The 24,528-nt window shown below is 40.0% G+C and overlaps 1 protein-coding gene across 1 annotated transcript; it reads left to right on the plus strand.

The window, feature by feature from the left end:
• On the plus strand, positions 1 to 23,239 carry AMD1 (adenosylmethionine decarboxylase 1). The gene is made up of 9 exons (XM_058734977.1): positions 1 to 456; positions 16,547 to 16,633; positions 17,786 to 17,912; positions 18,483 to 18,585; positions 19,661 to 19,703; positions 19,829 to 19,973; positions 20,309 to 20,401; positions 20,478 to 20,633; positions 21,038 to 23,239. The coding sequence occupies exons 1-9, from the start codon at positions 347 to 349 to the stop codon at positions 21,176 to 21,178; spliced, it is 1,005 nt and encodes a 334-aa protein (XP_058590960.1). The 5' UTR covers positions 1 to 346; the 3' UTR covers positions 21,179 to 23,239.
• The last annotated feature ends 1,289 nt before the right edge of the window (positions 23,240 to 24,528 follow it).

Genomic DNA, 24,528 nt, shown 5'->3' on the forward strand with positions numbered 1-24,528 from the left:
CACGCAGCGCCCTCGCTTCCACAGTATGGCCGGCGACATTAGCTAGCGCTCGCTCTACTCTCTCTAACGGGGAAACAGCGGACTACAAGAGACTGAACTGTATCTGCCTCTATTTCCAACAGACTCACGTTCAACTTTCGCTCACAAAAAAAAAAAAAGCCGGGAAAATTTTATTAATCCTTTTTTTTAAAAAAGTTAATATAAAATTATAGCAAAAAAAAAAAAAAGGAACCTGAACTTTAGTAACACAGCTGGAACAATCCGCAGCGGCGGCGGCAGCGGCGGGAGAAGAGATTTAATTTAGTTGATTTTCTGTGGTTGTTGGTTGTTCGCTAGTCTCACGGTGATGGAAGCTGCACATTTTTTCGAAGGGACCGAGAAGCTGCTGGAGGTTTGGTTCTCCAGGCAGCAACCCGACGCAAACCAAGGATCTGGGGATCTTCGCACCATCCCAAGGTGGGTGCTGGGGGCTGTCTCTGCCTGGAAGGCACCAGCCACGGGCTGGGGTCGGGGGCCCCGGGTTCCCGCAGCCTTCAGGTGGGGGCGGGTCCGCGGGCGGGGCTCGTTTCGGCTGCTGTGGAGGGGGGGGGCTCGGTGCTGGGGGGAGCGGCCGCGTCCACGCGTGGCCCGAGCCGACTTCTCTCGCCGCAGTTGCCGGACCGGGCGCTGCCCGGGGGGAGGGGGAGGAGGCCGGCGCGCCGCGTGCTCAGGTAACGTCCCCCGCGCAGCGTGCGGGGCGGCGGGCGGCGCCACTCGGTGTGGTTTGTGGGCCCGCGCCGTCCGACTTTCCCCTCCGGAGTTGGCGGTCGGGACCCCGGGTGGGGGCGCCTTGGGGCCGCGCGGGCTGCCTCCCGGCAGGTGTGGCTCAGAGAGCTTAGTCAGGCGCTACTTCGGGCGTTCCCCTCTCGGGGAGCGGGGAGGGAGGGAGTGGGTTTGAAGCCGGGCTCGTTCTCTCCGCGTGCTTCGGGAGGCGGGGGCTCTCCCGGTCTCGGACTGAGGGTCTGGCGCGCAGGCCTCCCGCCCGCGGTCGGTGCTGGCAGCATGTGGCGCCCGGGCGGCGGGGATTGGGCGGGAGCAGTGGTGTCGCAGTGGCTGGGCCCCACCGCCGCCCTAACGTGCTCTGCACCAAAATCCTTTTCGGGGCGGCCCCGGAGCCCACCGACGCTGGCCCCGGAGACTCTTGACCTTGGCTGTGTAACCTGTTACCGCGTCGGCGGGTTCCGGGCGAGGTGCGGGGTGGAGAAAGGTTTGTCTAAATTTACGGGCTAGAGGCCCGTCCGAGCCAGGACATAATACCTTTAATGCCTAAGCCTGCAAAGGAATCTGGGGCCCCAGCCTCCCACCCCCGGCAGTCACGCGAGAGCGCTGGGCTGATCGCGCAGAAAAGAAGAGGTCTTCTCGTGGTCTTGGGAAAGCAGAGAGCAAATGGAAGTACAGGCGGTTGCGAAGGTGCCTGGGCCTTTCCCGTGGCGCTCACACCGCTAGGCACCCCTTGCCTTTCCGCGCACAAGTGCGGCGAGTGTGACGGTGCGGCGGAGGAACCGGCGCGGCTGCCTCGTTGAGGCGACGACCAATGAGCTCCTGGGCCCGACCGAGAGCCTGGCCCCAGGGTGTGGGCCAATGGGCGTTTCAGGAATGTAGGCTGCGCTCGCTGCAGTCCCTGACAAAAAGCAACTGGAGAAGGGAATCCAGGCGGACACGTGCTGCCGGGACTTTTAAGGCAGTAGGTCTGTCTTGAAGGATCCTCTTGCTAAAAGCGTCGTGTTAGCTAGAATGTGACAGGTCTCATTTTTCAAGCTTTGTTCGACACTTAAAATGTCTAACGTAGCCCTTCACTATGTGCCAGGTTCAGCTTTAATCACTGTATTATAGGAGGCAGTTACTTACAAATACTGGGAAGCTTAGTATTTCCTCCATTTCACAAAGGGGGAAACTCCCTGGTGGTGATATGCGTCTGGTGAAACAATTGTGATCAGATAATCTAGAAAATCGTGTCATTGAAGAACTAATAAATACGTCTCTCATAAGGTGGTTAACAAATGGTTTTGCTCTGACTCTTTAAATGTTCTGAAGCTTTATTTGTAAGCACACATGCTTAATAAAGGGAAGAGGGCTTTTCTTCCTTCCAAGTTCTTGGGCAGAAATGCCAGAATTTAAGCTTGGGCTTTTTTGCTTAAGTTCCCTGAGTCAAGGAGGAGGGAGAAAGGGTTACAAAAGGGCAGTTTGCTTTCTGTAAGTAAGAACCACTCTTCCTTTGTACTTTGGTCAGCAGAAATTGTTTTGCTCCCTCAGTGTGGCTCTTAAAATGATGGCAAAAGTTACACCTTCAAGGACAGAATATTGTTTTGTTCGTGATTTGGTGCGGTAATTTTATAGACCTTTAACATTCGTTAAATCACTATCTTGAGAAATTATACCACACTTAAGCTGTTGTAGATAGAGCAAGTAAGAACTGGAAAATCTGTTTAACTGAGAGGTCTTTTGGCAACCTTGGTAGGAATTTTCTCTGTGACCTGTCAATCAAGCATAAATAAATTGCCTCTGGAATATCTAAATTTGAATTCAGCATTTAATAACTAGCTGTTTGATGTCTCTTCATCTCTAAAATGAAGACAGTACTGGTACCTACCTTCATTGAGTAGTTGTGAGGATTAAGTGGGTTACTTTAGGTACACTACTTTAAAAACTGACACATAGTAACCACTCTAAGTTATTATCTTTGGGGGTTTTTTGTTGTGAGGGGTTTTGGGTTTTTTTGCTTTTTAAAGGCCATTTTTTTTCCTTTTCCCCCTTTTTAAGCAAACAAGGTTGTAGAAGAAAATATGTCAGATTGTAGTCTAAAAGACTACGTATTAAAGGGTGTCCTAGCAATTTGATGTATTTTGACTCCAGGAGAAGAGATAGTGTCATTGGGGAGTTTTAGATTGCACCATTATAATACATTCTACGAAGTATTTTATCTTTGTAGCCTTATTTTTATTTAATGATAAAATTTTATTTAATGATAAAAATGTTGAAGGCAGAAAGGCCTTATCTCCACTCTCAGTCATCCATTAAAATGCAAACAGACATTTTGTGTAGTGTTTTGTGTCAACATACCACAATTTTTTCATTCTGTTAATGATCTTAACTTAGCAGGTTTGCATCCTATTTAAGATATCTTTACTCACTAGAGGTTAATGAAGATGTTCTTTTTTCCTCCTAAACTTTGTTTTGCTTTTTGTATTTAGATCTGCATTTCCATCTGGAATTGATTTTTATTTTTAATATAGTATGAGGGAATACAATGCACTTGAAGCAAAATTGGCTCATCTTTCCAAGCTTTAACTCCCAAGTTCATCTAGAACTGTTCTGTTAAACATTTCCTACTCTCCTGTAGGCCATTTAGTAGACTTCAGCTTAAGTATAATCTGAACAAAGTATGTGATATGGAGAATCTTTTTACTAACTTCTCAAAGGAGACATGGAGCACACTATACAGTTTTTGGTTTTGTTATTTTAAGAAGAAAAATCCTGTCTGGACTGGGTTAAAGAATGCTGGCTAACAACATGGACAATATGGGATTTTTTTTTTTAAGAAGATCATTTTCTTTTTAATGTTTATTGTTTATTTTTGAGGGAGAGACAGCATGAGCAGGAGAGGGTGAGAGAGAGAGGGAGACACAGAATCTGAAGCAGGCTCCAAGCTCTGAGCTGTCAGCACAGAGCCCAACATGAGGCTTGAGCTGACAAACCGTGAGTTCATGACCTGAGCCGAAGTTGGACATTTAACCCACTGAGCCACCCGGGTGCCCCGCTTAACAGTATGTTTAAGAAAAGCAGCATTCTGGGGCACCCGGTTGGCTCAGTCAGTTGGGCGTCTTCAGCTTAGGTCATGATCTCGCGGTTCGTGGGTTTGAGCCCTGCGTCGGGCTCTGTGCTGGCAGCTCAGAGCCTGGAGCCTGCTTCAGATTGTGTCTCCCTCTCTCTCTGTCCCTCCCCCTGCTCATGCTCTGCCTCTCTCTCTCAAAAATAAATATTTTTTTAAAAAGCAGCATTCCATATCAATAAAGGAATAGATGATGTGTTCTAAAACTGGCTTATTTCACACATTATAGGAAATGGCAGCTATGGGGAGGAAGTCTGTTAGAAAATTAGAAATTTGAGGAGAGGAAAGGTTTTTTGCTTTTGAATTCATAGCCCTGAGCTATTATTCTTAGTATTGAAGTGGGTTCAGATGGGAAATTGTAGTGGAGGCGAAGAGAATAAAAATTATGGGAAGGTTAGAGGTGTATTATTTGCACAGTTAATGTGAAACTATAAAAACTACAATCTATGGTGGTCATGTTGGAAACAACATTTAGGACAAAGTGGGATGTTCTGCCATTTCTCTCCTTCAAATTTTGTAAGCTACAATTTAAATCACTATCCGTATAATTACTGCTACATTCAGTTGATTACTTTCAACAGGTGCACTTTAAAAAGGGTGGCTTGGAGATAGCAGTTTAAACTTTTTCAAAACTTCTTTGAGAAAGGTAACAAGAGAAGCTTACTTCAATAGGAAGCTTTTCTACTTAAAACCTTTTTACACTAAAAGGTTTCTTGGGTAGGGGTTGTAAATTCCTTCAATGTAAAATTACTGATTCTGCAATACTGTGCAATGATGTAGTCAAGTAAGGCAGGAGTTCTGGGAAAGTTAATTTTGAGGTGTGACTTAGAATCCTTGCAACCAGCCCTCATCCTTTACAAAAAATTAAATTGTAGTTTATAGTGTCTGATCTACTGCATCTTAGTAGGATCCAACTCTTTGGGTGACATGAGTGATAAAACTCTGCTCTGAAGGGTTTCTTCCACCTGCGAGCAGCATTCTGTTCCTTCAGACATTTACTTTGTAAAATTGAGATTAAAAAACATCTAACACTTGGAGCACTTGGGTGGCTCTGTTGGTTAAAGTGTCCGACTCTTGATTTCAACTCAGGTCATGATTTCATGCTTTGTGGGATCGAGCCCATGTCAGGCTCTGCTGTGCTGCTAGCATGGAGCCTACTTGGGATTCTCTCTCTCTCTCTCTCTCTCTCTCTCTCTCTCTCTCTCTGCCGTTCCCGTTTGAGCTCTCTTTCTCAAAGTAAATAAATTTAAAAAAAAATTTTTTAAGCATCTAACATTAAATTTACCATTTTAACCATTTTTTGTAATTTTCTTTTTTCGAGAGAGAGTGAGGGGGGGGTGTGCAGAGAGAGTGGAATAGAGGATCCCAAGTGGGCTCTGCTCTCAGCCCAGAGTCTGCTTCACATCTTCTCTCCCTGCGCCTTCCCTGCTCCTGCTATCTCAAAAATAAACATTTAAAAATATTTTTATAATTTTAATTTTTACTTATTTTTTTAAAATTTACATCCAAGTTAGCATATGGTGCAACAATGGTTTCAGTAGATCCTTTAATGCCCCTTACCCGTGTATCCCATCCCTCCTTTCACAACCCCCATTAGCAACCCTGTTTGTTCTCCATATGTAAGAGTCTCATGTTTTTGTTCCCTTCCCTTTATGTTCATATGTTTTGTATCTTAAGTCCTCATATGAGTGAAATCATATGATGTTGGTCTTTCTCCGACTAATTTCGCTTAGCATGATACCCTCTAGTTCCATCCACGTAGTTGCAAATGGCAAGATTTCATTCTTTTTGATTGCCAAGTAATATTCCATTGTATGTGTATATGTGTTTGTGTGTATATACCACATTTTCATCCATCCTTTGGTGGACCTTTGGGCTCTTTCCATACTTTGGCTTTTGCTGATAGTGCTGCTGTAAACATTGGGGTGCATGTGCCCCTTCAAAACAGCATACCTGTATTCCTTGGATAAATACCTAGTAGTGCCATTGCTGGATCGTAGGGTAGTCTATTTTTAGTTTTTTGAGGAACCTCCATACTGTTTTCCAGAGTGGCTGCACCAGCTTGCATTCCCACCAGCTGTGCCAAAGAGATCCTCTTTCTCTGCATCCTTGCCAACATCTGTTGTTGCCTGAGTTGTTAATGTTAGCCATTCTGACAGGTGTGAGGTGGTATCTCATTGTGGTTTTGATTTGTCTTTCCCTGATGATGAAGGATGCTGAGCATTTTTTCATGTGTCAGTTGGCCATCGGGATGTCTTTGGAGAAGTGTCTATTCATGTCTTTTACCCATTTCTTCACTGGATTATGTTTTTTGGGTGTTAAGTTTGATAAGTTTTTATAGATTTTAGATACTAACCCTTTATCTGATACGTCTGTTGTTTGTAAATATCTTCTCCCATTCCATCGGTTGCCTTTTAGTTTTGCTGATTGTTTCCTTTGCTGTGCAGAAGAAGCTTTTTGTTTTGATGAGGTCCCAATAGTTGCTTTGGTTTCCCTTGTTTCTGGAGACATATTGAGTAAGAAGTTGGCTGCGGCCAAGATCAAAGATTTTTTGCCTCCTTTCTCCTTTAGGATTTTGATGGCTTCCTGTCTTACATTTAGGTCATTAATCCATTTTGAGTTTATTTTTGTGTATGGTGTAAGAAAGTGGTCCAGGTTCATTTTTCTGCATGTCACTGTCCAGTTTTCCCAGCACTACTTGCTGAAGAGACTGTCTATTGGATATTCTTTCCTGTTTTGTCACAGGTTAGTTGGTCATACGTTTGTGGATCCATTTCTGGGTTCTGTATTCTGTTCCAGTGATGTGAGTGTCTGTTCTTGCGCTGGTACTATACTGTCTTGATGATTACAGCTTTGTAATACAGCTTGAAGTCCGGAACATTTAAAGATATTTTTAAATGATGTGTACATCCAACATGGGACTTGAACTCCACCCTGAGTTCACGGGTTGCACACTCCACCAACTGAGCCAGCCAAGTGCTGCATTGGGTTATTTATTTTTGTTCTTGTGGAAGTTCCTTATATATTCCTAATGTTTACCTTTTATCACCTATTTGATTTGCAAATATTTTTTCCAATTCTGTATTGTGTTTTCACTCTTTTGAATGCTTTCCTGTGATGTGCAAAAGCTAAGTTTGATAGTCCCATTTGTCTTTTTTTGCCTTTGTTGTCTGTGCTTTTTGTGTCATATCTAAGAAAGCACTGACAGATCCAGTCTACTGAAGCGTTTCCCCATGTCTTCTAGGACTTTTGTAGCTTTAGGTCTTAATTTTTGTCTTTAATCTATCTTAAATTAATTTTTGTAGATGGTCTTAGGAAGGATCCAACTTTATTATTTTGTGTAAACACCCAGTTTTCCTAGCACCATCAGATGACTCCCCCCCCCCCAACCCCCAATTTTGTAGTTTTGGCACCTTTGTTGAAGGTCATTTGAGGCATTTACTACTATATTTAAAAGTATGGTCAGTTGTCCATTTGGGGTCTTGTTGAATCAGATAACAAGTCGTTTTAGTTGTTTCTTTTCCCTTGTAAACACTCCGGCTTGTTCTGTTTTTATTAAATCACAGACTCTTTAAGAAAACTTTAAATATAGGGGTGCCTCAGTGGCTCCGTTGGTTGCATGACTCTTGATTTAGGCTCAGGTTATGGTATCACGGTTAGGGAGATGAAGTCCCGCTTATGGTCACTATCAGCACTGAGCCTGCTTGGGATTCTGTCTCTCTCTCCCTGTCCCTCTGTCCCTCCCTGCACATAAGTGCACTCTCTCTTTCTCTCTCAATAAATAAACTTTTGGGGTGCCTGGGTGGCTCTGTCAGTTGAGCGTCTGACTTCGGCTCAGGTCATGATCTCACAGCTCGTGAGTTCAAGCCCCACATCAGACTCTGTGCTGACAGCTCAGAGCCTGGAGCCTGCTTCAGAGTCTGTGTCTCCCTCCCTCTCTGCCCCTAACCTACTCGTGTTCTGTCTCTGTCTCTCTCAAAAATAAATAAACATTTAAAAAAACTTTTAAAAAATAAGATTTTTTTAAAAACTTTATTTTTAACATTTTATTTATTTTTGAGGGACAGACCAAGCACGAGCAGGGGAAAGGCAGAGAGAGAGGGTGACTCAGAAACCGAAGCAAGTGACTCAAATCCGAGCTGTCAGCACAGAGCTGGACTCTGGACTCAAACTCATGAACTGTGAGCTCATGACTTGAGCTGAAGTTGGATGTTTAACTGACTGAGCACCCCCAGGCGTCCCTAAAAAAAAAAAATTAAATATAAAATATAAAATTTTGCTTTTCTGGCATAGTGATCTAAGATTATTCAATCCATGTACTGTTATTAGTAAAGAGTATCCTATTTTGGGGTGATACATGATCTGGTTGTCTGGGATCCAATAAAGCTTTATTTACAAAAGGAGGCTTGGGGCGCCTGGGTGGCTCAGTTGGTTGAGTGCCCGACTTTGGCTCAAGTCATGATCTCATGGTTGTTGAGTTTGAGCCTTAGGTTGGTGTTGGTTTTTCACCTTTCTTTTCATATACATGTATTGACATTTTTGGTTTTATTTCTCTCACATCTTGCCCCTTGATTTATTCACTCTCTGAAAGCCTGTGGGCTATTCTAAGATTGTCTTTTTGGTTGATAAACCATCCAGTTGTTTTAACAAGTGTTGTGGGTTTTTGGGTTTTTTTAATGTTTATTTTTGAGAGAGAGCATGAGCGAGGAAGGGGCAGAGAGAAAAGGAGACACAGAATCCGAAGCAGGCTCCAGGCTCTGAGTTGTCAGTACAGAGCCCGATGTGGGGCTCAAACCCACAAACCATGAGATCATGACCTGAGCTGAAGTTGGACGCTTAACCAACTGAACCACCCAGGCACCCCAAAGTGTTTTTTTTGTAATGTTGATTTATTTTGAGAGAGCACCTGTGCATGAGTGGAGAGGGGGCAGAGAGAGAGAAGGAGAGAGAATCCCAAGCAGGCTCTGCCCTGATAGCACAGAGTCTGATATAGGCTCGAACACACGAACCAGCCAAAACCAAGAGTCTAGATGCCCAGCCAACTGAGCCACCCAGGCACCCCTAAAGTTTTTTAAAGCAATTGTGTTCTTTCATACTGTGACTTTGAAAAAATACTAGATGGTTTCTATTAGGTGAGGAAGAGTTTCGTTGCAAAAATTATTAACTAATGAGTGAGTGCAAGAGCATTCTGGTGTTCCTCAAGGTGGAATAAGCACACTGTCTAGCGTTTACTAAAAACTTTGGACAGAATGTATGGATCAGCTGAGGATTCTGGAAAGTAAATGTTAGCAGGTGAATTGGAGAAGGAAACCATAACTCAAAATAGCACTGAGACAGCTATGGTTTCCTGTTTTTTATTTCCTTTGGTTATCTCTTGGGGTGGTCTGAAAAGCTGCCAGAAGCTGGTAACTGCACACTAGGTGCAGACAAAAAGAGCTCTGAAAGAGGGCCAACCTGGTCCAAGAGAGTGGGGGAAAATCTTTTTTGTTTTTGTATTGCTTTGCTTTTTGTGTGTGTGTTTTGGCCAGAAGAACTGTGGTCCCAAAAGTAAAGAGCATCATGGATATATCCCTGTTGCTATTTTTTCTTTTCATTTCCCTGTTTGACCAGAGAGGGACAGATAGTCAAGGCAGAGTGGAGAGAACCAAGAATTGGGCCCTCACCCTGAACCAGAAATTGTCAGCAAGATTATGGGGAGGAGAAAGATGAAGAAAGTGATCCCATAAAGATTTATATGAATACCACTGAGCTGCTCCTGTATGGATTTGATCACAATTTATCAAAGGCTTTGAAAAGTGATAGGTCACCTCCCAGTCCCAGTCTGGCCACTGGGTGACAAGCAGGGCAGATCTGAATACCATGGCAGGGGCTTTCATAACTAAACAGAAATCATAACATATAACCCATAGAAGTTGGGTAAAAACTTGAAGACTGAACTTAACCATTTCAATTGCCTGCTAAATCAATTTTTTTTTAATTACTTTTTTAATGTTTGTTTATTTTTGAGAGTAAGAGAGGGAGACACAGAGTGTGAGCAAGGGAGAGGCAAAGAGAGGGAGACAAAGAATCCTAAGCAGGCTTTAGGCTCCAAGCTGTCAGCACAGAACCCGACATGGGGCTCAAACTCAGAAGCCGTGAGATCATGACCTGAGCTGAAGTCAGATGCTTAACTGAACCACTCAGTTACCCCTAAAACAATTTTTAAAAATCAGCATGCTCCATAGGATTTAAACAAGATTTAAAATTATATAACATGATCAAAATGCTAAGGATGCAATCATAAATTAATAACAAATCACCAGGAAATTCTCAGCATCCATCAAAGGAAAAAGACTGCAACTTCAAGGTGATGCAGATCAGGATTTACAAACAGCTATCATAACCATTCCATAAGTAAGAGCGAATTTTTTTTTTTGTTTTGTTTTGTTTTTTTTTTTGGTATGTGAGAGAGACAATCTGAGGGGGGTAGGGGCAGAGAGAGAGGGAGACACAGAATCCAAAGCAGGCTCCAGGCTCTGCGCTGTCAGCACAGAACCTGATGTGGGGCCTGAGCCCAGGAACCGTGAGACCATGACCTTAGCTGAAGTCAGCCATTCAACCAGCTGAACCACCCAGGTGCCCCTTGAAGTAAGAATGAATACTCTTAAAAGGAAAGACGAAGTCTTAGAGAAATAAAAGAAAAAATTTAAAAATACAACAGGAAAGGGGCACCTTGGTGGCGCAGTAGGTTGAGCATCTGACTTTAGCTCAGGTCATGATCTCGCAGTTTGAGTTCGGGCCCCACGTTGAGCTCACTGATGTTAGTGCAGAACCTCCTTTGGGTCCACTGTCCCCACCTCTCCCCTGTTTGTACTCTCAAAAAAAAAAAAAAAAACCCAGGAAAATAACTACTGGAATAAAAAGTTTATTGGGTGGGCTTTAGTAGAATGGAGATGACAGAAGATTGACTGAACTTGAAGATAGATCAGTAGGAGTTACCCAACTTGAACAACACAGAAAAGATTGGAAGAAATGTCCCAAAGGTCTCTCAGGTTCTGTTCAGACCAAAAAGTTTAATATGTTTGCATCAGCAGATTCCCCAGAAAGAGAAGGGTGTGTTGCAGGAAAAAACCTGAAAACAGAACTATGTTCATTATAATGAGTAGATTCTACAACTAAGTTATTTGGACGTGAAATGAGTAAGTTTCATTTATGTAGATTAAAATAAGATGGCATTTCAAGTGGAATGATCTAGTTAACAAGATAAACTTACCTTTTTAATAAGAATTGCCCTCTAAATACCTGAATTATTAGCGTGACAAATTGAAACAGTAAAGGATCATGTAACTATTTTAAATTTAAAAATTTTAGGGCTGTAGCAGGGGGCCTACCTGGCTCATTTGGTAAAGCATGTGACCTTTCGATCTCAGTCACGGATTCAAGCGCCACGTTGGGCATAGGGATTACTTTTTAAAAATAAATGAAAATTCTAAGGCTGTTATTTCTCCAAATGTCCATAAGACCTCATCAGAATAATTACTTATTGCCAAAGTCAACAAATATTTGAGGACCTTCTATGAGCTGGACTAGGCACTGTAGATAAAAACAATACAACACAAAGTCCCTAACTACATGGAATGAGTGTAGTGGGATTGGCATGAATACCAAAATAGCCACACAAACACTAGGTAAGCATTCTGAGGTTTGTTTTTTTTTTAAACGTTTATTTATTATCGAGAGACAGAGTATGAGCATGGGAGGGGCAGAGAGAGGAGGAGACACAGAATCCGAAGCAGGTTCCAGGCTCTGAGCTGTCACCACAGACCCCCCATGCGGGGCTCGAACCCACAAACCGCGAGATCATGATCTGAGCCAAAGTCGGACACTTAACCGACTGAGCCACCCTAGGCGCCCCAGCATTCTGAGTTTTAAAACCCTTTGAGGTGCCTGGGTGGCTTAGTCAGTTGAGGGTCCGACTAAGGTCATGATCCCAGTGGGGTTGTCAGATTGAACCCCATGTCGGGCTCTGTGCTGAGCGTGGGACCTGCTTGGATTCTCTCTGCCCCTGCCCCCCACCATTATGTGTGCACGTGCTCTCTCTTTCTCTGTAAAGTAAAAAAACCTTTTAATGACATTTGGTCTGGTGGGAATAGTCAGGTGATTTGAGCTAGAAGCAGGGGGCTGAGGACAGGAGTTCTAGGTAGGGTGAAATCCATTCCAGCAGTACTCTCACTCCCACATGGCATGATATGGGTAAATTGAGTTTATGGTGCCCTATTTCTAGGAATGGTTGGTGGAAAAGCCCAGTGTGACTGAAATACTGGGAATGGGGATAGAGCTAGTTACCTGTATATTTTGTCTGTGTGTTTTATTTATTTCAACTGTTCTTCTGATACAGTGTCTTTATATTGCAAAATTTGAGTCAAATGAGAAGGGGAATGCCAGGAGATATGAAGATTAGATAATAGTTTATTCTCTGGGTGTAAAAAAGGATCACTCTGTAATGAGGGGACCTGGAACTGTTGAGGGATAGATTGACTATACTGAAAATAAAGAACGTAAGCTTATAGTGACTGGGATTCCTAGCCCCTTACCCTGTTTTGCCTACTAGAAATCTTAATGCTCTTTAGGCAAGAGAATGGAGTATTTGGGTAATCTGACTTGCCCAGGAAAGAACTTAAATAAAAAAATAGTGATAGGGAAGGAGTTCCGCAGTGAAACCACCCAGTCACCGTGCCCTGCATAAAGGCCCACAGTAAATACACCCCATCCGGGTGTGTAGACCTTCTGACTAGCTAAGTCTTAGTACCCTGTTCTTGGCCAAGAATCACTCAAAAGAAATGCTGAAAGGAAACAGTTGGGGGAAGATCTAAGGATAAATTAATGCATAGAAAACCAAACCAAATGAAAAAGCAGGACAGCTTTTAAATCCAGAGAAAAACAAAGTTATACAAGAAAGAAAAAGTTCATGGAGCACAATTAAAAGTCTTAACATACTGTTAACACTGCTGTGTGATTCATGAAAGTTAAGAGAATAAATCCTAAGAGTTCTCATAGTGGAAATTTTTTTCTTTTTTTGCTCTTTTTATTGTATCTGAGATGAATGCTAAACTTATTGCAATAATCATTTCACAATATGTAAATCAATGCTGTAGGCCATAAACTTACATACAACGATATGTATGTCACTTACAAAACTGGGGGTGAGGGAGTCAGCATGGATAGTGAATAAAAACTGAGAAGGGGTGATAGGACTCAGTGGCATGGCCAGTGAGTGTAGAATTCTAATGGGTGAGCTGAATTCTAATGGGAAGTCATTAGGTAAGATCTAAATTAGATAAGCTCTAAAGAGAGACCCCTGTGCTTCAAAATTCGACTTAAAGCTTCTTGTATTTATAGTGTATTAATTATAATTAATATTTATATTAATATTGTATTAACATTATTTACCTTTATGTTCAGTATTTTGGACACAGTATTTCTTTTTTTTTTTTTTTTTAAGTTTATTTATTTTTGACAGAGACAGAGTGCTACCATGAGCTGGGGAGGGACAGAGAGAGAGGGAGACACAGAATCTGAAGCAGGCTCCAGGCTCTGAGCTGTCAGCACAGAGCCCGACGTGGGGCTCGAACTCACAAACTGAGATCATGACCTGGGCTGAAGTTGGATGCTTAACCGACTGGGCCACCCAGGCGCCCCAGTATTTGAATTCTTATCATAGGTAAATTTTGTATGCATTATGTAATTTAATCTTTATTAGTCCTGTGAAGTAGGTCTTATTGCCCACCAGATATTTAAAAAAAAACAAAAAACAAAAAACCTTGGGACACCTGGGTGGCTCAGTCAGTTGAGCATCTGACTCTTGATCTCAGCTCCAACTCAGCTCTAGTCTTGATCTCTGGGTTTTAGGGTCGTGGGTTCGAGCCCAGGCATGAGGCCTACTGGAGGGAAAAAAAAAAAAAAAAGCCTATTTATGGAATACTGGGTTCCAGACACCTGGGTGGCTCAGTTGGTTAAACGTCTGACTTCAGCTCAGGTCAGCTCAGGTAATGATCAGATCAGTTGGTGAGTTTGAGCCCTGCATTGGGCTCTGCGCAGACAGCTCAGAGGGTGGAGCCTGCTTTAGATTCTGTGTATCCCTCTCTCTGCCCCTTTCCTGCTGATCCTCTTTCTCTGTCAAAAATAAACATTAAAAAAAAAATTTTTTTAGAATACAGTGGGTTCTGAAATGCATACATTAGTGAATTTTGAGTCTTAGAAATGGGAAAGCCCAAGCTGTTGCTTGGCTTCCTAAAATAAGAGGATTCAGATGATCAGTTTGTATTGTTCAGAACTGCGTCTTAATTGCAACTTTTTTTCTTTCCTAAATAAAAAATTGTACCATTTTAAAAATTTGAAACAAACTGCAAAAATATGTCCCACTCTAATGTGTATTTAAGTTTTTTCAGATAGGTGTCAGTACTGTTCAATTTAACTAATTTGCCCAACGTATTAATGTAATCACTGCCTTCTCTATTGGTCACATAATTGCCCACTGGGCCAGTAATAATCTCTTCTAAAAATGATGAAACAGGCACAAAATGCTGTAGGATTGATTGGCACTGTGCTTGATTTTTTTTTTTTAATTTTTTTTAATGTTTATTTTTGAGAGAGAGAGTGAGCGACAGAAGCAGAGACTGAGAATCCTAAGTAGGCTGCTGTTAGCTCAGAGCCAGAGGCAGAGCTCTATCTCATGAACCGGGAGATCATGACCTGAACAAAATCAAAGGTCAGATGCTCAACCAACTGAGCCACCCAAGGCGTCCCACCTGTTTTTGTGCTGGCTGTATTGTTGAGGATTTCTTTCTTTCTTTTTTGTATCTTTTTTTTTGGCATTATTTATTTTGAGAGAGAGCACAAATGGGGGAGGGACAGAGAGAAGGAGAGACAGAATCCCAAGCAGGCTAATAATCCCTATCATTAGTCCAGAGCCCCATCGCACCCCTCGAGATCATGACCTGCGCCAAGATCAGGAGTTCCACATTAACGACTGTGGCACCCAGCACCCCTGTTGAGAATTTCTTAAAGATTCTTAACTGGATAAGAAAACTAACCATAATATGCTCTTTTGGGGGGTATTCAAGAATGATCTGCCAAACATTAAGAGCCTTAAAAACATTTCTAGCCTTGGGGCGCCTGGGTGGGTCAGTCCATTGATCCTTGGTTTTCTGGCTCAGGTTATGATCTCATAGTTCGTGAGTTCAAGCCCCACATGGGCTAGCTGCTCTCAGCCTGTCAGCACAGAGCCTGCTTTAGATCCTCTGCCCCCCGCCCCGCCGACTCTGCCTCTCCCCTGCTCATCCATGCGTGTGTGCTCTCTCTCTCAAAAATAAATTTAAAAATACTAAAAAAACATTCCTAGTATGTTTTTTTAACTGGTAATTTTAAGTTTGTCCTGTGGAACTGTTTTATGTATTTCTGTTTATAGTGGGCATGTTAAAGAGGAAGCACTTTAAAAAATTTTTTTTAATGTTTATTATTTTTGAGGCGGGGGGAGGGGAAGAGAGAGAGGGAAACACAGAATCTAAGCAAGTTCCAGGCTCTGAGCTATCAGCACAGAGCCTGATGCAGGGCTTGAACCCACAAGCCATGAGATCATGACCTGAGCTGAAGTTGGACGCCTAACCAACCAAGCCACCCAGGCACCCCAAAAAGGAATCACTTCTTAGGTCTCAGATAAATTAAAACTACTTTATTTAGTTATGCCTATTTGACTTCCATTTTGCTGTCTATTACCTGTACTTAACAGACTACTTTGTTGAAATGGACATTTCCTGATCCTATTAAAGAGCTTGTAGTGTTCCCAAAATTGCCAGCAAAAGCCATTTTTCAAGTTTTTTATGTTCTTAGACTTTAGACACCACTAGGTATTATCATCAGCTGCCAATTTGATAGAAAATAGTATCTATACACTGAGTACCAGTTTACTTGCTGTCAGGCCTTTAAATCTTTTTGCCAGGCTAATCAGTGAAGAAATGGTGCTCTTTAAATTGTAATTCCAATAGTAAGGTTTAAAAATCTAAGAATTTGAGGGGCGCCTGGGTGGCTCAGTCAGTTGAGCGTCCGACTTTGGCTCAGGTCATGATCTCGCAGTCTGTGAGTTCAAGCCCCGCGTCGGGCTCTGTGCTGACAGCTCAGAGCCTGGAGCCTGCTTCAGATTATGTGTCTCCCTCTCTCTCTGCCCCTTCCCTGCTCATGCTGTGTCTCTCTCCGTCTCAAAAATAAATAAAAACTTTAAAAAAAAAAAAACTTAAAATCTAAGAATTTGATAGACAAAAAACATCCCATTTTAACTTAATTTCTTTACTGGCTTGCTGGTGAAAAGGTAATGATTTTCCTTGGTTTATGGGCCTTTTTAATTTCCTCTGTGCATGGCTTACTCATTTTGTCATTGGTTTTTTCTTAATAAATTGTAAATAGTGTATAATTTCCAGTTTTCCAGTTTACTCTTTGTTATTGAGTGGATATGTCGATTATAGATAGACTTTAGAAATAAATCTAAATATTATTCATAAGAGAAGATGGAACAAGAATGTGACAACATAAAAAATCCATTGTGTAAATTGTTAGAACATTCAAGTGTGAGAGTTTTATAATTTTTATTCAAGTAGTCAAGTGCTGTTATGACTTAATCACATTTTTTTGTGTGTTAAATAATAGATCCGAGTGGGACATACTTTTGAAGGATGTGCAATGTTCAATCATAAGTGTGACAAAAACTGACAAGCAGGAAGCTTATGTACTCAGGTAAGTCCTGCAAAAACCAGCTTTTTAGCTACCTAATAACAGTCTGAACCATACATTCATTACATGGAATCTCAAATTGTTCCTCTGGATTTTAGTTCTATAATCATTTTTACTTTGAGAAATATAGTATAAAATAAAGTTTTTTTGTTTGTTTTTTTAAGTTTATTTACTTATTTTGTGAGGGAGAGAGAGAATCCCAAGCAGGCTCCACGCGTCAGCACAGAGCCCAACACAGAGCTCAACCTCATGAACCCTGTGAGATCGTGACCTGAGTTGAAACCAAGAGTCTGGACACTTAAACTGAGCCACATAGGCACCCCTAAAATGTTTGCTTTAGATGTCCCAGTGTGTTCTGAAGTTTTACCTAATAGCTCTTCAAGATGGTTGCCATCTTTACCTCCTTGTAGTTAGCAGAAAGTATCTGTAAAAGGTGGTAGAATGGCATTGTCCTTTTGCCCTCAGCCCCAGATAGAGAGGCCTTCCTGTTTAGTGTATGCCTCTCAATGTCAGAACTTCGAGCAAAGTGAAAACTTAGCTTCTTCCTGTAAATACAATTGCTATAATAGAAGAAAGCCATTCAACATGTTTATAGGTACAAAGCTAATTTATTCAATGAAAATACTAATTTCTTATACGTGTTATAATGGACCTTGGGGCTACTGGATTAACAAGGTACATAAGGTGTCTGGTTTGTTTTTATCACATGCTTATTATGTGCTAAGAATATAATGGTGAGTAAAAACAAACATTCCTTTTCTTCATGGAGCTTATTATCTAGTGAAAGAAATAATGAGATGGTTACAGAAATATGTGTGAGAGTGGATAGTACAAGGTGAGACATGAATTTAGTAAATAATATCCTAAGATAGGTGAGGTGAAGAGGAAAGTTTAATAGTAAAAGGGGGTTTGTATAATGAGCTAATATGCTTTGTACCTGATTCAAGACCTGTTTGTGGGGTTCTAGAACCTTAAGCTCATTTTTGTATACTAGAAAGGGCGGGATACTGTAGTACATTTTATGCTTCCTTGAGATCCTCACATTTTAAATTAATAGCCAAATTTTAGATTGTAAATGATAATCCAATAATAGATGAATTGTATCTCAGTAATACATAAACGCCATTTTAACATTGTGACTTTTTCCAAATGCAGTGAGAGTAGCATGTTTGTCTCCAAGAGACGTTTCATTTTGAAGACATGTGGTACCACCCTCTTGCTGAAAGCACTGGTTCCCCTGTTGAAACTTGCTAGGGATTACAGTGGGTTTGACTCAATTCAAGTAAGTAATCAAACATTTAATCCTTTTTTCTAGACAAATGTTAGTGTTCTGTGATATGCCTAGTAAATAAATTTTTGTATACTTCTTAGTTGTGATGGGTAGTCACTGATTTTTTTGAAACTAAATGTATACACGTTCTCAAAAATCATTGTTTCCATGCCTATTTAAAACCTCAGATCCAAAATTACTGCTCTAGAAATAATGTACCTTGTTTCTACTGCTGTTAAGACCCATCATGTATAGATTGGGTATTTTTTAGTTTCTAGCAACTCAGAGATGTGATCTGCATTCTTAGTACATTGTTGATACTCTTCTCCAGCTTAAATAAAGTTGGTCTGTATGACAGTAATTCATGGATATTGGTCTGAAACCTTGCTCTGACACCAGGGCCTTCATTTTTGTTTGTTGGCCAGCAAAAGATCACCTATCTTTTAAACCTATTAAAGGGAAAACATGTTAAATTTCATTGGAGAAAATATTTATAGATTTGATTTTGTTATGCATATGCAGAAAATAGTTGACTAGGAAAGGTGATAGAATTCTGTGTATGAAGTTATCTGTCTTTTTCAGAGCTTCTTTTATTCTCGTAAGAATTTCATGAAGCCTTCTCACCAAGGGTACCCACACCGGAATTTCCAGGAAGAAATAGAGTTTCTTAATGCAATTTTCCCAAGTAAGTTTAAATAGAATTGAAACTTGTTTCCTTAGAGGTTATATCCTTTCAGAGATCTTTTTATATTTGTGAAAGCATATGTATGCAAGGATATATATTAAGGATAAATATGTCAATAAAATTAATTACAAATTCTAGAGTGTATATATGCACGGTAAGGTCAGTATTGACAGGATGGAAGAAGAAAATGAATTGATAACTTGCCAGAAGGAGACATGATCTTTGTCTAGCCAGTTGCTCTAATTTATATCTAATTTAATGGTTATGAAGGCCGTGCTCTCTTCCTTCAGAAAAAGTATAGTGACTTCATAAACCCATGCTAAGATGCTGTTCCATATAAGAAACTTGGGCTTGGCATTCTATTCAGGAATTGAACTGGCTTAAAAATGATAAACACAGTGAGATCATAGTGTCACTTCAACCAAATTGGCAAGATTTTCTTCCATTTACTAACTTTTTATTTATAGGCTGTCCTTTTTGAACTTCAAGGTCAGGGAACTAAAAGTTATCTAATCTAATACCCTTAATACACTTATATTCTAGAAGAGGCTGAAAACCTAGGATGATTTTACTAACTTGGCACAAAACCATTCACAGGCATGATTTAAGATTCCCCCCCTCCTCCCTCACAGACATGATTTGAAAAGAAAGTCCAATTTCTATCCTGTTCTTAATCTAATATGAAACTATACAAGGCTGTATCAGTGCCGAGTATAATTTAGTGTAAATATCTTCCAGTTAATTTACTGTGTTAAATGAGGCTTTGGAACAATATGGAAGGAACATAATACATAAATAACTTGTATTTACGTGGGAGTGTAGAGAAACAGGTGATCAAATTCCATTTCCTTAATGGAGTTTTAGGGGGAGAGGGTGAGCCATACTTTTCTCAGCACTCAGACTAACTCCCTAGCTGAAGTATATCTCTAATGATTTTTTTTTTTTTATAAATGGGATGATGAGATCCTGCCTGCTTGGGAGGGAAGCACTATCACCCTAGCTATTGGAAGAGTGGAGGCTAAAGTATCCTATGAAATGGAGCTGTTAAATTTATTTTATTCTCCTCCCTCAACAGATGGAGCAGCATATTGTATGGGACGTATGAATTCTGACTGTTGGTATGTTGGACACAGTTCTATGGGGTTTTTTTTGTTTTTTGTTTTTGTCTATATAGGATTTATTTTAAATTGCTATTTGTCATTTTCAGAAACTTTTTTTTTTTTTTTTTTTAACTTTTATATAGGTACTTGTATACTTTGGATTTCCCAGAGACTCGGGTAATCAGTCAGCCAGATCAAACCCTGGAAATTCTGATGAGTGAGCTTGACCCAGCAGTTATGGACCAGTTCTACATGAAAGATGGTGTTACTGCAAAGGATGTCACTCGTGTAAGCATTTTCAGGAATTCTTCTTTAGGACTAAATATTTTAACTCAAAGTGTATTCTTTTCTTCTTTTTTCTTTTTTCTTCTTTTAATGTTTATTTTTTATTTTTGAGAGAGAGAGAGACCGCATATGAGCAGGGGAGGGTCAGAGAGAGAGGGAGACACAGAATCTGAAGCAGGCTCCAGTCTCTGACCTGTCAGCACAGAGCCCAATGTGAGCTGAAACTCACAAACTGAGAGCATGACCTGAGCCAAAGTCGGATGTTTAACCGACTGAGCCACCCAGGCCTGTAAGTGTATTTTTCAAATTTGTATGTAATTCAGTCTTTCCTTTCCCAGGAGAGTGGAATTCGTGACCTGATACCAGGTTCTGTCATTGATGCCACACTGTTCAATCCTTGTGGGTATTCGATGAATGGAATGAAATCGGATGTAAGTAATATTTTACTTAATTATTAAATATTTAAGTGTACCCATTTCATTATTAACATAAAACTGTTTCTCTAAGGGAACTTATTGGACTATTCACATCACTCCAGAACCAGAATTTTCTTATGTTAGCTTTGAAACAAACTTAAGTCAGACCTCCTATGATGACCTGATCAGGAAAGTTGTGGAAGTCTTCAAGCCAGGAAAATTTGTGACCACCCTGTTTGTAAATCAGGTAATTTGTTTTATTACTGACAATAAAATCTTACAGGAAATGAGGATAGTGAATCATGTCATAAAACGTATCCTAAGATGGCATGTAACAGCAGATATCTAGAAGTACCACTGGGTGAGGTTATTAGTAGAAGCGATGCTTTGTTATTGATTAGACTTGGTCCTTGTTTTATATCTAGCCCAATTAATGGGTTCCTTCTGTCCTGTTTTCCCTGTAGACAGATGGGGAGGTGGGGGGACAACATAGGACGATGCCCCTCTCCATCCACTCACGGGACAGCTAAAGTATTCAAATGCCAGTTTCTTTAAGATAGTAGTCTTAAATACTTTTTAAGTGACTGTTGTGTTTGAAAATACTTCTGCAGATTGGAAGCACTAATGATTGTTTTAAATTCTTCTCCCCAGAGTTCTAAATGTCGCACAGTGCTTTCTTCGCCCCAGAAGATTGAAGGCTTTAAACGTCTTGATTGCCAGAGCGCTATGTTCAATGATTACAATTTTGTTTTTACCAGTTTTGCTAAGAAGCAGCAACAACAGCAGAGTTGATTAATAAAAATGAAGAAAAAACGCAAAAAGAGAACACACATAGAAGGAGGTGGTGGCTGCTTTTTAGATATTGATACCGGGGGCCGTGCTTTCCATAACCACCACCTTGTAGCTGCAGAAAGCCCTAGATGTAATGATAGTGTAATCATTTTGAATTGTATGCATTATTATATCAAGGAGTTAGATATCTTGCATGAATGCTCTCTTCTGTGTTTAGGTATCCTATGCCACTCTTGCTGTGAAATTGAAGTGCATGTAGAAAAAACCTTTTACTATATGAAACTTTACAACACTTGTGAAAACAATTCAATTTGGTTTACGCACAATGTAATATTTCTCCAGGTATCATCCAAAATTCCCCACAGACAAGGCTTTCGTCCTCATTAGGTGTTGGCCTCAGCCTAATCATCTGGGACTGTTCTATTAAATTGCTGCCAGGATTTTACATCCAGTTACCTCCACTTTCTAGAACATATTCTCTACTAATAGTACTGAAACCAATTTCTACTTCATACAGATGTTTTTTGCAACAGTGATTAAAGTTTATCTTCCACGAGTCGAGTCCTCTTCAGAAAATGATTGCAGTTACCCATTTTGTGTATTACTATTTTAACATTATTGCTTCCTGTACCTGTACTTCCTTTAATTGATTTCATTCCTTGCCATGGTGTCTTGCCTCCCGACCCCTCCCCCCCTCAATAAAGCAATATACTGTTACACTGTGGGTTTATACTAATCTTATACCCAGGAGGGGGAAGGGGAATGGACCCTGGGCTTAATTTTATTTAAAGGTCAAAGGAGTTTGTCCTCCTTTTATATTGGCATGGACTCTTTTGGGAGATAGTGACCAAAATAAACATGGTGATTAGCAAAGAAGACACATAAATTTTATTAGGGTATACTGGCAGAACTGTTCCAGAAACTGTATGCCATTCTGTATTCCCATTAATGAGATTAGCTTCTCATGAGTACCATGCCTTTACTGACTTGCTAAGTGGTTGTGTAAAAGAATTTTTATCACTAAGTTTATTGGCAAGGAAATAAAGATAAAGGTTGTATTGGATTTAGTAAGTCATCTCAGATGATTTACCTTAACTTCTGCTTTTAGCAGCTATCTCCAATAATTTTCATTCACAGTATATCATAAACTTTGGTTCAAAATGGAGTCTGTCTTTGCCATGTTATGACTTAAAGTTCTTTGACTTTGTGTGATGCATTGTGATGGTGTTCTGACTTCCTGGTGTTCTTTCACCATGGTTTCATAGGATCAAGTGAAACTTCCCAGACTGAGAACTGTTCAGGATATTCAGACATACAGTGAAGCAGAATGCTATCCATAAGACATAAAATTCCAGACGTCTATGGGAAATGACTAAAAACACAGGCTTTGAGGAGTTGGCATCTTTTAGGTATATTTGCAAATACTGGGATATAAGCAGCTGAGAAAACAGCAAAGTTGACTAAATTTTGTATTCTTGTCCTCAAATTTTTTTGATTCTTTCTGGATTGTTGCAGTGATGTTTTTTTGTTCCTTCCGTATTTATAAATGAAACACTTTTTTTAGTGTTTCTAAACATAAAATCTACTTGGTTTGAAATCAAGTGGTTGGAACACAAATTTTGACTTTTATTTTAAGCATGTTGATTCAAAGTTTCATTGAAGAAACTTTCAGTCAATGGATCAGTTTGATTCTGTAATTAGCACACAGTACCTAATTAATGTTTTGTACTGTTTTGAGGACCAATGCTCAAAGTGGATTTTGTTCTTGAACAGTGTCCCAGTAGATTTGATGACATTTGTTGGCTTGAGGTCTGATTTTTTTTTTTCTAATAGATTTAAGATTTCTATCTAATGTTGAAAACTGCACAAATTTGTATGGAATAAAGCCTAGAAAAATTAAAACTGTAGATTGAATAGTAATCAAAATTAATCCTAGTGTGTATGATGAAGGAGGGAAAATTTTGGTGCCATAATTTCTCTCTTCATGGTGTTGGACTTAAATCAGTTGAAATGTATTTCTGTACCACAATTTAAGCTTCAATAAAAGTTTGCTTAATTCATTGTCTAGTGACATTCAAAAAGTTTTTTGTTGATGTATTTTTTAAATAGTATAGACCAAATACTAGCCATCTGCAATTTTTATAATTTGAGGGAATTGGTATTTGGTGGTTATTGTCCAATGTTTGAGTAATCATGAAGACAGAAGATCTTTAAGCTCCTGGGAGAATAAGTAATTTATACTCAGATTTAAGCATTTCTTATTAGCGGCTTCATAACTAAAGCTTAAGAGAAATAGCTGGGCTATATGTATACCAGGATATCAGAGTAGAAGAGGTAAGTGGTAAGAATAAAAAAGTGTGTTTGTGAGTTTGGAGTTAAGTCAGAAGTTTGAAGGTGAAATGTTCCAGGTTTTATAGAATAGGCTCTTAATAGGTGAGGGAGAACAAGCTATAAACTTAACTGGAACAAAGTTATAAGCTTGATCATTTTTGACATGTAGGTACATGTCTCATGATCACTTATTTGGCAAAATTTCAGTTCTTCAGTCCCTGTCTATAATCTGAAAATTGGAATCTTATAAAAATGTGTATTCAGATCTTTTTCAGAGAAAAGTATATTAGAGAATATTTTCTAAAATGTGAGTAGAAAGGGGGTTGATCCTAGTTGTTACATATGTGATGTGTGTAATACCTCCAATACCAGGTTCTTTCACAAGAACAGGTAAGTGAGCAATGATACTCAGACACCTTAAGTTGCAAATATGATATTACACTATGAAAGGTAAAGAACCTTATTTTCATTGTCCTGGCCAGATAACTTGCACCAATTCCTCACTTCCCACCTTCAAACTTGGTATTTCCATCCCCCCTTTTATTCGTGTTAAAATGGAAACTGTTCCTTTGGAATCTGTCCCTTCTACCTTGAGAGACTTTGTAACTGAGCTCTTTTCAGGGTTTAGCTAGAACACCAGAAAATAGATGAGATTTGTAATTCAACATTTTAATTGGAGAATTTTCAAATATATAAAGTAAACAAAAATAGTATATTGAATGTTCATATCCTACCTTAAACAGTACTCAATTCAACTTTGATACATCTATCTACACATTTTTGTAGGTAAGATTTAGAAGTTGAAATCTGCAGATCTTAACTACAATTCAGGAAAATGGACACTTTATTTAGCTCCCATCCATGTAGGGACAGAAGGTTCACTTAATCCCTATTTAGGCAATTCTACCCCACCCCAAGTTAATCACTTTTCCAAATTTTTTTTTTTTTTCCACCATAACATAGGGTCCCACCTGCCCCACTCTGGAACTTTATATTAAATATAAGGTATATACTCCCTA

The sequence above is a fragment of the Neofelis nebulosa genome, chromosome 6 (genome assembly GCF_028018385.1).
Source record: "Neofelis nebulosa isolate mNeoNeb1 chromosome 6, mNeoNeb1.pri, whole genome shotgun sequence".
In the NCBI taxonomy this organism is placed as follows: domain Eukaryota; kingdom Metazoa; phylum Chordata; class Mammalia; order Carnivora; family Felidae; genus Neofelis; species Neofelis nebulosa.